This window comes from Cyprinodon tularosa, unplaced genomic scaffold (assembly GCF_016077235.1).
Source record: "Cyprinodon tularosa strain WSP-4 unplaced genomic scaffold, ASM1607723v1 ctg140, whole genome shotgun sequence".
NCBI classification, from domain to species: domain Eukaryota; kingdom Metazoa; phylum Chordata; class Actinopteri; order Cyprinodontiformes; family Cyprinodontidae; genus Cyprinodon; species Cyprinodon tularosa.
The window spans coordinates 304,630-318,664 of NW_024038221.1; the positions used below are offsets into that span (position 1 = coordinate 304,630).

Sequence of the window (14,035 nt, forward strand, 5' to 3'; positions counted from 1 at the left end):
CCAATTAACCTAACAGTCAAGTTTTTGGACTGTGGGAGGCACAGTTTGCTGGAGTACCAGGAGAGAACCCATGCATGCTCAGGGAGAACATGCAAACGCCATGCAGAAAGAGCCGGGCTGGGAAGAGAACTCTGATCTTCTTGAATCTGTGGATCTTCCACTGAACCAGGCGAGTCCGATCTGCAGAGTGAATTAACCTGTGCAGATTGGACTCGCCTGGTTCAGTGGCTGGGCAGAACAAATACATGACATGGAGATGACTTGTTGACTCCAGATCCACCATCTCTGCCATTGGCCATCTTCTATATTTATTTTATTGGAGCGCTAGCTTATTTTGCTGCTGAGAGGAAGACAAGATAATAGAATAACATTGTTACTTCAACTGAACATTAGAATGAAAATTTGACCTCTGCATTTAACCTTTAAGTCAATTTGACATCAGTGGCAGCTGGTGCTGCTTTGGGAGGATCGTGGTTCAAAGTCTTGCTCAGTGAGCCAGTCTGAGGCAAATGCTGTGCTCTCTAGCCACTAGGCCACTACTCCCCCCCATGGTGGAGTGTGGATAAGTTTATCCTAAGGATCAGCGCTGTCTCTCTTGATGCCTCCTTGACTCAATGCAGATGATGAAAGACAGAATGACACTCACAAAAATAAAGTAACTGTTGGATAATGTCTCCCACCCCATGCTTTAGACTGTTACAGCACAGGAGAGGTCCTTTAGTTAAAACACTGCTGCACACTAGATACTCAGAAGTGTTATCACAGATCCTTCCCTTCCACATTCACATTATCACAATAATTCCTCCATTTCAATGTTTTTTGTATTTCTACTGTTAAATGCATTTTTTAAAATAGTATTTTGCAGTTTTTATTCACAATCATACGTTCACATTTTGTACACTTTCAAATCAGTCCACTAAACTGCAAATTTCATTTAACCCAAGTATGCAATTTTAAGCAGACCATTTTAATAGACAATTATTTATTTTGATTTTGAATAAATTTTCCCTTATTTAGATTGTACCAACATACAGACATAAAGGATTATCTTCTTTTCTTCCATCATATTCTACAAAAGATGTGTTCACGTGTGTTTAAAAACAAAACAAAAAACAAACAAACAAACAAACAAACAAAACTGTTGGCTACCGCAAAAAATAAATAAATAAATAAATAAATGTAACCGACAAAATATAGGAAAGTTCACCAAAATGTAATTGTCCGCGTTATTTGCCAGATTAAAACTCTTCATTACGCTGTAACAATAATAAATAGACAGCTTTTATTTTGACAGGAACTTCCGATTTCCATTATTTTCCCCTCTGGTAAAAAAAAAACTACAAACATGGCGTCCTCGCGGTGGATGTACTTAGGAGTCTATAGCTAAGCCTGCGTATAAGACTGTATATGTTCCATGTTATCCAATTCCCCAAATAATCTGTACGTTAATGTGATTCGTGAGTTTGTATGGTTCACTATTATTTTACTCTCAAACCTATATTTGACATTTTTGTCGGATATTTCTTGATTCTCCTCCGGCGGAAAACAGGTAAGCGTGTCTTCGAGCAGGAAAAAGCGCCAACTTCTCTTTGCACCGTCTGAATTGTCAAACAGCGGAGTATATGATTTGTATGACTTTATATTTGGGAAGATATATTAAACCTGAAGGTGGAATGACTTATTTAGGTAAGTCATAAATGTGTCTTGTCGTTGTAATTTAAGTAGTTTATTGTATTGAATCAAACATTTGAAGGCAGCGTGCTGCCCGTTTACTCCTCCCACTGCTTCACTACACCGTTCCATGGCGACCCACTTTACCGTGTTGTGCTCACATTGTTTTAAATAACTTTATTTTTTTTAATGAATACCGCTTATGTGCTGTAACTATCTGGCTCAATTGAATACACAAAGGTTTGCTGTTTAGGGTCGTTTTACCGGCATGTTTAAATCAGCGTTAGCTAGCTTATACGTTATAAATGCCAAAAGTCAACATGTAGTTTTATACTAAATGTCTAATCGTGTTCGTGTGAAATGATAAACTTGAGCAGGTCGGTTCATTATTGCGTTTTCAAAAACAAAAACTTAAGTGCGTAGTTACGTTCGTTCCTGTCGAGCTCTGATGGCGCCGACTGAAATTAACTTCTGTCATTTTCTTTTTCGCCAGCGGGCGTCGCTGTTGGATCCCATTAAGATACCGAGGAGAAAGGAAAAATGTCAGGTCTACTGACGGAGAACACCGGAGCAGGGCAGGCGAGTCCAGTAAAGAGGAACAAACTCTCATTAAAGTTCTTCCAGAAGAAAGAAACGAAACGAGCTCTGGATTTCTCTGAAGCTCAAACAGAAGAACAAGCGGATTCAGTGGCAAGGTGGGTCTGAGGCCAATGCTGGTTTTATTGTTCACACAAACAATATACTGAATGATCAAAGTAGGATTGGGGTCACAAATCACACGTTTAATCAGTACTGAATAGGTGTAAGGTGTGTCAAGTAAATGCAATATTTTGTTATTCAGGATTCCTACTTTTGATCCAAAAGCAGAGTTGAAACATGAAAAGTATATTTTCTTTTATCGCTTTTGCTTATTGACACATATAGCTAATAAGTAAAAAAGAACTATCAAAAAAGGTTTAGTTTTCTGAATTTGATGCTTAACCTCTTTCTCCATATTTCACACCCAGTGCAATAACTAGATATTCTGCAATTTCCATCTGGGATTATTAAAGTTTGTCTGATTCTGATATAAATATCCATCTACATAAATACCCATATAAACACCCAGTGCAATAATTACATATAAATATCCATCTACATACATACCCCTATAAACACCCAGTGCAATAATTACATATAAATATCCATCTCTGTAACTACCCATATAAACACCCAGTGCAATAACTAAATATAAATATCCATCTCCGTAAATACACATATAAACACCCAGTGCAATAACTAAATATAAATATCCATCTCTGTAACTACCCATATAAACACCCTGTGCAATAACTAAATATAAATATCCAGCTACTTGAATAGTTATGTACATACCCTGCCTAAATAACCCTGTATTATAATCCTGCTACAAAAAAAAATAAAAATACTTGTCATATGTGGACGCGCTGTATATGTATCGCATGCAGCTTTTTCTTCCTTTGGCACCTTCTTCTTATCCTTTGACTATTTGATGTAACGAGTAAATTTCTCCACTGTGGGATATAAAGTCAATCAATTTTTTTGCAATTCAGAGCAGAAGACATTTAAAATCGAGGCTTTCTCAAAGCTGGATGTCATATATTTTTAAACATAATACAAGCAGCTTATATAAATGATGAATGATATAAAAAAACAAAGGGTTCATAAGCATTAAACTGTACGTTAAGCTGAAACAGTGAAAAATTATGATTTAGAGAAAGATAGCCAATTAAGCAGTGTCTGTTTTTGTTTTAATATGAAGATAGATTTAACAATTTCAACTATCCAGGATTCAGATGATCTTTAATACTCACTCAATTAGCTTTTTCTGTATTTTGACAAACTCCAGCAACCTGGGAGGAGATTAATTAAAAACAGTTGTTTCCCTTCAGGAAACTATTTTACTTTGTATTTTTGAAACAGTTTCTATTTACCGTAAATTCTCTAATATTGGCCTGTATTCCAATAGCGGCCGGGTCTCTAATAATGGCCGGTCTCGCTGTCAGAGGAGGTAAATAATGGCCGGTCTCTAATACAGGCCGGGGCTATAAACGTTTTTTCTGGGCATACCTCAACATTATACTTGTGGTAGTAACATACAAGTACCACAGCCCTGCGCAGCTGGACGACAGGCCGACTGCTGCCCGTCTGCGCGAGGAAGAGAACAGACATGAGGAGGAGCGCGAGTGATGAGGAGATTAAAGGGAGAGATGAAGAGGAGGAGGAAACTGAGGAGGAGAATTAAACAGAATTGGAGGATTTTTTTTTTTTTTTTTTACTTCAAACCAAGCGAGACATGGTAACTGTACTTTTTCAATAAATGAACCTAGTGTTTTATAGGTTCAAATAGACACAAAATCTCATTTTTATTCATTCCACTGGTAGTCTGTTTTGCTCAAATAGCAATAGAGGCCTGTCTCTAATACTGGCCTCTATCCAATAAAGGCCTGGACCGCGATGCACTTGAGTGAAATAAAGGCCCGGGCCTATATTAGAGAATTTACGGTAACTTCACAGTGATGTTTCCATTGCAGATTCTTGAATGTCTATGGATGTGCAGCACAAGCAGGTTTGAAACTAAAGTAGCGAGCAACTTATTTTTCAAATCGATGAATCTGTCGATAATTTTTTAGATTAATAATTGGATAGCGAAATGTTCCTTAAAGAAGGCTTTTTGAACAATTAAACCAAGGAAAACTTTTTTTCACTTGAGGATTGCTGGACAGAGCAGATTGACAGAGGAAAACAATTTATATCTTAAATGCAAAATGTTTACATTTTATTTTTATACAATTTTGGTAAACACTTACTGCTCTAAGTGGGTCACTCTGTGTACTAAAAGCATATTTTACAGTCTCTTTACTAGGGGTGTGGGAAATAATCGTTTTGGCGATATATCATGATATTCGGCTGCCCAATATAATATCGATTTTTCACTTCTTAGTATCGATTTTCAAAAAAAAAAATGGTTACATAAAACATTGATGGGAAAAAGGGCTACCTCTGCACCACCACTCTGGCAGAAAGCGCTGTGGAGCCCTTTAACTGTGCGTGCAGCACCAAATCTGTATTTGAGGCAGTCACAGTGGAAGAAAACCCCAAACAACATGGATAATAATACCTTATCAATATTTTCTGATGAAAATATACAGCACTTGCTTTTTTATCTCATCATTTGATTTTGATAGCTGGGGAAAATATGTCAATATATAGTAGGGGTGGGTATTGCCAAAGAAGTCACGATTCGATTCGAATCACGATTCATAGGCCACGATGCGATTCTATCACGATGCATCACGATACTTGAAATAATGTGATGCATTGCAATATTTTCTCCTCTATGTTTTGTTTTTGAATGACTCGGCGCAGTATACCGCGGCCGGAAATGCTTGTGACACAAGGCAGCGTGCGTCAACACATCCGCAGCGACATCTACTGGACGGGAAGTTGTATTACACATGTTTTTGGCTGATGTTCGCCAACCATTCATGCAATTTTATTTATTAATTTTTTTTAAATTAATAATCGATACTTGGCATCAAGAATCGATGCAGTAGATCACGAAAATTACAATCACGATGCATCATCATGACGATTATTTTGCACACCCCTTATATATAGTAATACAAAAAAGTCCTTTGCAATAATTCACACATATGTTTCATGATGATGATAATAGTTTTAATGTGTTGTGTCTCTCCAGATTTCATCCACATTTTTAGTTATTTATTTTGCTAGAGAACAGATTGCTTCTTAATCCTACAGATTTATTTTTGCAGTTATTTCTTTCTGCTTCTCTAGTGATAAGCTCTTCTCTAGAACAGCTCCACAAAATGTGTTACCCTAAACATCATGATCAAATAACTGAGGTTTCATTTGGGTAAATATTTTTGGATTACCGTTTGGGCACCTTTGGTTTGGAGGAAAATATTCAAAAGAATAATATTTGAATACATAAAATAAAAACAAAAACGCCTAATCTTTTGTTTATTGTTAAAATTATTTAATTTCCCTTTGGGATTATTAAAGTGTTTTTGAATTCAAAAAGCTTAGTATTTGTAAAACTGTTATTTTGCAGCATTTTTGTTTTGTTTTCCTGGACTTTTAAACTAACTGGAGTTCAGAGATATCGAACAGCATTTAGCAGGTTTCAAACTTTGCTGGCTTTATTGTAAAATAAATAAGTTTAGTGTTGGACAGTGCAGTCCAAATGTCCTCACCTCTGATTCTTTCTGTCCACTGTTCTGTATGTTCTTGAGGTGTCTAATCTACAGCAATGGGGGACACATTAAACATGGAGGACAGGAGCCCCTTAGGGATTTTGGGACTTATTAGGAAGCCATTATTTGACAAAATCTCCTGTTAAAATGTGTAGGAAAGAAAAAATTAAGGAAAAAAAAATAGCAATTTGAGTCTCAAGAAATCTGAACAATTGAAATAAAAATGTGAAGGAAGCCATCATAGATATTTTAAATATAGATATTTAATCAATTCATAGAAACATATTTATGAGGAGGTTTGTTAGTAAAATACCAGGGCATCACTTCCCTGTGCTACATGTTCCAGCTCAATCTAGAGAATTTGAAGGCTTTTCCAGGCCAAAGAACCTGTACTCATATTCCCTCCAGATTACCATATGGATCCTTTCTATTATATAACATTATGGACGTAATAGACCAGCAAATCCTCTTTAATTGGAGACCCACAGATGTTTGTCATATCACATCAACAGGTTTTTCTTTGTAACTGAGGACCAGCTTGCTCTGATAGCGAAGCTCGTTAACCTGTTTTCACTCATTCTAACTCTTCTATCCAAGATCTCGTATCTCATGACCATGAGACCTAGAATGTAGGCGCATTAGTAAATGAACAACTTTGCATTTTGATTCGACTTTTTTCTTGACAAGATTGAAGCAGGAACCACATTACTGTAACAAGAGGCCCTAATTTGGTCATTTATCTCTTGCCCCAACCTTTTGGTCACCTGTAAATAACAAACAGGAAACTAAAACTCCACTTAAGTCAATCTTTAGATAAACTGGTGTTTATAATGAAGGAAAAAGCCCTGAATTAGTCAAATATGTTGAAGGAATGGATACTTATGATACCCTTTGCCCAGAAAGATGTGGAAATTGGAGGTAATGACATAGAGATTATATTAACAATGTTCTATTGAAGACATTTTTGTTCACTTTTACTTGCAATATAGAAAAGCTAAACTAGAACAGTTTAAGAACTAAACAAGCTGTTTCCTGTTTTGTTTCTCTTGTTCTGCAGCTGTGAGCAGGTGGTCTATGGCCCCGCCCCCTGTCCATCTTCACCGGGACTCGCTATCGCTATCCCACATGAGAAGAAAGAGAACTTGGTGCCTTTTGTTGGTCTTAACAACCTTGGCAACACCTGCTACTTAAACAGCATCTTGCAGGTGGGTGATTAAGTTAAACACGGAGTTTGTTTTCCAAAATGTTCTGGACACCATCAAATTTTCTGATATTCATTGTGTGTCTCGGTCTTTCTCTCTTTGAAACAGCATTTTTCACATAGAAGCACAAAAAATAACCCATCTAAAGGGAAATAGATTACATTTCTTCCCGTTCACTGGAAAAGAGAAGGCTGTTTAGAACTAAAGACCAAACACTGTTTTGTTTTTTCTCTTTAGATAGAGCAGCTTTGGGTTTGAGATAAGCGTTCACTAAGCAATCTGTTGTCCTCCTGAATGACGCAGTGTGTACCAAGATTGCCTCATTGTGGCTTATCTGTTGAGGCAGTGTTTGGACTTGAAGAGACATCAAGCAGTAGAGGTTTTATCATCCAGTTGTGTCATCTCCTCTCTTAACACCTGTTCTGCCTGTAGCTCTAGTGTCATACTTCACCTGTTGCTTTAAATTGGTTAGATATCTGTTTTCTGTATTTCTCTTGTTTACAAATACCAATAGGATCTACATTTCAGAGTTCATGTTTAGAGAAATATTGATTGATTCATAAAAACCTGTTAAAACAGGTTTCCTTTCATTTTTTATTTTTTTTTTCCTGGTCCATTAGAAAGGCTGCCAGCGTGTTTCTGTCATCCTATCACGGCTTGTCATCACTTGTCCAAGTGCTGGTTGTATCCTGCACATCTAATCTGTTACCCTCCCGTTATTCCTCTGTTTCAAACAGCAAGGTATCTCAGCTCCTCACTGGAGGTACTTCAGTTAATCAAGTAGGGTATTTGTAATCTGAGAAGTTTATTTTGATTTGTGTGAAGAGGCATTATGCAGCATTTTCTAAGAGTAATTGGTAATACATCAGTTAACTTCTTAAGTTTAAGAATGTGATCCGTCTCAGCCGCTACTGCTGCTATTGGCTAAAAACTCAACATGAAAGGCAGGTACCCCATTGTACTGAATTTCCACCCTCTTTGCGAACATTTTCTACGATCGGTACGTGTAAAAGTAAGAATGAATTACACGTGTCAGTCTGGCTTATGCCACGTTACATTTGTTGTCTCTTCAAGTTCAAACTAAAGAAAAAGTCCTGGTTTGAAAATAGAAAAAAGAAGCTTCTTGTAAAACTTAATGGCTTCTTGAACCCAGGCCATGCAGAAGCCTTCCACACCTCTTTCACTCATCTGGAAGGGAAGATTCTTCCACTGCTGTCATCCTTCTTTCTGACTTTGTGAGGCAGTTTAAAAATAGAGAAAACAAAGACTGGAGATACATCAACATGTTGAGCCAGCTGGCAAAACAAAGGCCTGCTCCCAAGAGGCATGCAGCTAGCTAGCTGGCTGCTAAGCAAGCTAAAAGCATCAGAACCAAATGTTTGTTCAAGGGATATGCGTCAACTATTTGGTTTTCCAAAATTTAACATTTAAATTTAATCTGTGAATTTATTCCTGGGAAGAATGTGCTGCTAAAACATCAGTTGTTTTTCATCTGCAGGTTCTATATTACTGTCCTGGGTTCAGAGAAGGTGTTAAGAAGTTGTATGACCTTTCCAAAAGCAGAGAGAGAGCGAAGGATGAAAATGATAAAGATGAAAAGGTTTGCTTCATTTTTGTTTTTAAAAACTGTCTTCCGGATATAAAAAAAAAGTGTTTTGATTTGTTTATGTAAAGTTTCAGCCCAAATAAACAAATACAGCTTTTGTGCTTTGGAGGCAAAGCTTTCCTCAAACAAACCTTTTGGATTTTATTTCTTCAGCCTCAGCGTCAGCAGTCAGAGTGTGCTGGGACCCTGCCAGCTAACATCGAGCTCCTCGGAAGCTTCAACAGCCTCATAACGTCAATCGAGCAGCTGCAGTCCAGCTTCCTGCTCAACCCTGAAGGCTTCAGCGACGGAGAGCTGGCCACCCCGCCTCGTAAAATACTTCACACCATTAGGTACATTTAATCTGGTGCTGGTAGGATTCAAAAACATTAATTACCACAGACAGCTGGATTTCAGGCAGTTGGCTGAATTATGAGATAGTGAAAGATTTTTGGTCTGATATACCTAAAGAGTTCAATAAAAAAATCAGGAATGAGTTCACTCTGTTTTTTTATGGTGTTAATTATAAACACTGATTACAGTATCTGCTCTGGTTTACGTCGCAGGCAGCTGAACCCTATGTATGAAGGCTATCTCCAGCATGATGCTCAGGAGGTCCTGCAGTGCATTCTGGGATATATTCAGGAGGCCTGCGACACCATCAGAAAGGAGCAGGAGCTGGAAACGAAGGACGACGGAGATGTGAAAACACAGAACATTAGTCCATTGGATTTCAGTTGCTCTGGGACACAGTCAAAAGCCTCTGCAGATGAGGACGGACAAGTCAGCGGGAAGAGGAAGAGTGACACAGAGGTGGGAAATGCTAAGAAGAAGCCGAAGTCTGCCAAGTCCAAGAAGTCTGAGTCTGCAGAGGAAGACCTCAGTAGAAACAAACACTTCACTCGCTCCAAGAGGAAGTCCTCCAGTGAGACTCTCATGGACAGCACTCAGAGTAAAGATGGAGAGGAGGAAAAGGCGAAAAACCCGAATGAGGAGGAAGGGAACGAAGGAGGGAAGGTTGACAAAGCAGCAACTAAGGAGACGCGTGGAAAAAGGAAGATTAAAGCCACACTAGGTTGGCTGAGATCGTCAGGGAAGCAGCCAAGTATTTTTTCTAAGTTCTGCAGCGTTGGGAAGATCAGCTCCACAGCGGTAAAAAATCTGATCAAATCAGAGCAGGAAAACGGGCCATCAGAAGAGCCAAAGGAGAGGAGCGCTCCCCAATCTGCTTCTGGAACTTCTGCTGAAGGGAAAACGGAGAAACGTCAAGGTATGGGAAACCAAATGAGACATGACTATAGACTACACTACAGGGAGGATTGGGAGACAGTGTATTGAGTCTAAATGAAAACTAATGTTTGCTGCTAAAACCGATAACTCTCAAGGTCAATAAAAGGGCTGAAATGGTTAACGTTTATTGTTGCATGATTTGACAGAACTTTTTGTTTGTTCTAGACGCCCTGGGCTTGATGGAGAAGCTGTTCCAGGGCCGACTGGTGCTGCGAACTCGCTGTCTAGAGTGTGAGAGCTTCACAGAGCGGAGAGAGGACTTCCAGGACATCAGCGTTCCCGTGCTTGATGACCAACCCAGCAGCCCAGAAGACCTCTCTGAAGGTGAGCCCATCTACAGACCTGTGTCTTCTGAACTGATGACAGAATTCATGGTCCTTAAAGCAGCCTCAGGCCATCATCTTGCTGAAATGCTTTTATAAATTCTGATTGACCTATTAGATGTTCTTAATTCTTTCCATTTTACTTCTGTCCCAATCCCATCTCCACTTTTTACAAGCCATAGCTTCTTGGATGCTGATTTGCTTCATCCAGTCGAAGTCCAGACCAAATACAGCCGCCTGCATAGAACCTAGTGTCCGTTCTAACAAATATTAGATTGAAAAAAACCTTTGTGAATGGGAATTGCACACATTGATTTAATTTAATTTATAAAGATGACTGATTACAAATGTCACACAAGTCTTAATTTAAACGAAAACAAATATTTAAATCAAACGAAATATTAAAAATGGAAAGCAAATGGAGGAAGCAGCAATGCATGCAAACCACAAGACCTCAAAGCAGATGTATGTCTGTCTCTACTCATAAACTAGCTCTTTGTGTGATCCCGCTAGGTGGCAACTTATTTTTAGAATTTTATTGTTATAAGGCTTGTTTCACCGCTTGTTTTTGGTTGCGCTTTGAATTCAGGTCAAATTCCAGATGGGATGGTGGAAATAAAAGAAAGATTTTAAAATATTTCTGTCTTTTATTTGTTTGCTTTAATGAAAATAAATAAAGAAAAAATCACAGTATCTGATTTGATTTGGAATAATCAGAGTTTATTTTTAATCAGCGGCTTCAAGCCCTCCAAGAAATCTGTCATAGTGGCAAATAGTTTCATCACATGTATGCATGGTGTGGATCTCGTTAGTTTTGGTGTAGAGATTGCTGGTTATATTTCCTGCACCGACTTTAACCCTTACCCTTAAAATATGGTTTTCATAGAAAGTATGGTTCTGGTATTTTAAATGAAAGTCAAGCCCTTTTCTTTTTTGTTTCAGTCTCTCCTGACCCTAAACCTGAGATGAAGACTCTGACGTGGGCCATCTCTCAGTTTGCCTCGGTGGAGCGCATCGTAGGGGAAGATAAATACTTCTGTGAAACCTGCCATCATTACACAGAGGCTGAGAGGAGTCTGCTGTTTGATAAAACCCCTGAAGTCATCACTATTCACCTGAAGCGCTTCTCCACCAGCAGCCTAGAGTGAGTCCACAAGCTGATTTAAAATGGCGGTCAGCAGAAATGGCTTTTGTTTGCTTTTTGGTCCATTATTGATTCCGTTTTCATCACAGGTTGGATCCATACGCAGGCCTGTCTAAAGTGAACACCCCCTTACAGACACCGCTGACGCTGTCTCTGAAGGAGTGGTGTACGAAGCCCTCTGCAGCCATGCAGCAGCAGTACGACCTGTTTGCTGTGGTCATGCACAGCGGCGTCACCATCAGCAGCGGCCACTACACCACCTACATCCGCATGTCCGATCTGAAAGAAGCAAAGGTCTGGCAACAGGACGATAAAGAGAGAGAAATGGAGGAGGAGGTGAAGGAAAATAAAGGGGGTGTACTGAAAGAGGAAAATCTGGCCTATGATGATGAAGTGTCAGTCAGCCTAAGCACCAGAGGGCAGACTCGAGCAGGTTTGGCTAACACTAAATCGGGGAGCAAAAACCTTTCAGAAGGTAGTGTTGGACTCCTTGGAGGACAGAGGAGTTTGTCCAATTGCGAGCTGGAAAACGGGAGAAAAGCAGGCAGTTCTGGAGCCGCAGAGGGATCGAAACGTAGGAGGACTTTAAACAGCTCCAGCCAGAATATGGACGGATTAAAAAAGGAAGCAGAGGAGGCAGCAGTGGCTCCCTCTGGAGGCAGGGAGGCTACAGAGCAGCAGGCTTTGAGCGGCCTGCTGCAGTATGAGGGGAAATGGCTGCTGTTTGATGACTCAGAGGTGCGTTTATTTGACGAGGAGGACTTTCTGCGAGCCTGCTCCCCCGAGACGTGTTCCTCATCGACACCATACCTTCTGTTCTACAAAAGGATTCCTGAGCCCAGTCAATAAAACTAACACAGTATAGATGTAGAATAAAGTATGTCTAATTTTTGGTGCCAAAAACATTTATTGCCAATTATGCATAATCAAGTTTTTCTACTGTTAAAAATGTGTACCTGCTACTCTCCTCCAGGACCAAGGCTCTTTTAATGCACTCTAAGCTGGGGGTTACTTTCTAAAACCCAATAAAGACACTCTTTTTATTTTTTTGTACACATCAGGGATGACTAAGCCTTTTTGTATATTCTTGCTTGTTTATATTGGATCATTTTTGACACTGACTTTCATTGTTATTTCTTTGGTTTCTGTCCCTGATGATTATTAGAACTGAGAAAGCTATTTTCAGTAAAACTGTCAATAAAATCAAGACAAGAAGTTTATTTTTTTCCTTTATTACAAAATTTAAAAAAAAGTTTTCTGCATTTGGAATTATTCTGGAAGATCTAGGATAAATTGGACTTCTGGGAAGCCTTCATGGGTCCCTCCTACCTCAGCACTTATTGTTGTAATAACCATACCCACTTATCACCGACTTTTTTTAACCTATGCAGGAAAAAGTAATGCAAAGGAAATCAAATCCAGCTTTGATGTGTTTAGTCACACAGACAAGGACTTTAAACTTAATTTCATCTCGCAAATAAAGACATTCTAAGTGTAAATACGTAGAAGAAAATTATTTTGTATACATATGCAGTTGTGTGTGTATTTATCTATACATGGGCTTTTTTTTTTTTTTCAAAACACAGCTGCATTGTATATGCATGACATGAATCTTGGTTTGCTTCTAGGGCAAGAATCTGGCAGCTGCTTTTTATAAAATTCTACACAGCTTCCAGAATTTTCTAGGTCTGCAAATGTTAGCTACTCTTTTCCTCTTGGTAAAGCTGGACAAGTCACGGAAGGCTTCTGTAGCGTAGCAGTTATGAGAGGTTCTCGGTTCGAACCTGGGTGGACACACCCTTTTGTAAAGGAAAGGTCCATGTTTACACTTTTTAACTTTGTCCTTAAACCTTTTACGGTGTTAAATAACACCTTAAAAAGTTTGTTTTAAATGACCAAAAAATATGAACAGCTTTTTCCAAAATTGTAATCTTGCTCAGACCAGATAGCTGCCATTGATATACCATCAGGCTTGCTTCGTCAGTCAGCAGCCCAGAATAACAGTTAAAAGCATTTTATACATCATACCCTGCCACATCGTTACATCATTCACATTTGTAAATGAAGAGACTTCACTGGCTCCAGCCATATCAAGATAATACTGTGTTCTCATGTCAAGGACAATCCGAATGCACAATGACAGAGCTTTGTTAAGAATAATCCACTGCTCCCATTTTAATTCCCAAATCTTTATGTAAATAATGAAATCAAATGTTTATCCTGACAGAATTGCTGTCCTACTTGGATAAACATTAGGGTTGACACTTAACAGGCAGGTATTATTAGGGTTTAACAATCACATACAGGAATAACAATGAACACAGCCCTACTTGTGGATGAGCCAAATCAATGCCGTCCAGAAATGCTAGAGAAGATGACCGGCACATCCTGCGTAAGCTCTTTTAAAAGTGTGGCAGCGAGTGTGCTCTGCTGAATCTTCTTCCTAACAGTTTCTGTGTGTAAAAAATCATTCAAGGTCCTGAGAAAATTTGATTCCTGCTAACTAAATATGATCCAAGAGCTAAAAAACTTTCAGAAAACTTTTCTGCCCTGCAGTACTGTTAGATAACACTAGATGGCAG

General features: G+C 38.8%; 1 protein-coding gene across 2 annotated transcripts; it reads left to right on the forward strand.

Moving 5' to 3' along the window:
- Window positions 1–1,358: 1,358 nt before the first annotated feature.
- On the forward strand, window positions 1,359–12,952 carry usp1 (ubiquitin specific peptidase 1). 2 transcript variants are annotated; one of them, XM_038278338.1, is made up of 9 exons: window positions 1,359–1,686; window positions 2,165–2,366; window positions 6,967–7,114; window positions 8,610–8,711; window positions 8,871–9,049; window positions 9,263–9,966; window positions 10,152–10,310; window positions 11,252–11,453; window positions 11,543–12,952. In XM_038278338.1, exons 2-9 carry the CDS (start codon window positions 2,212–2,214, stop codon window positions 12,300–12,302), a joined length of 2,409 nt encoding a protein of 802 aa, XP_038134266.1. In that variant the 5' UTR covers window positions 1,359–1,686; window positions 2,165–2,211; the 3' UTR covers window positions 12,303–12,952. The 2 variants fall into 2 exon arrangements, with proteins under 2 accessions (XP_038134266.1, XP_038134267.1); XM_038278339.1 differs by lacking the exon at window positions 1,359–1,686 and adding an exon at window positions 1,799–2,048.
- The last annotated feature ends 1,083 nt before the right edge of the window (window positions 12,953–14,035 follow it).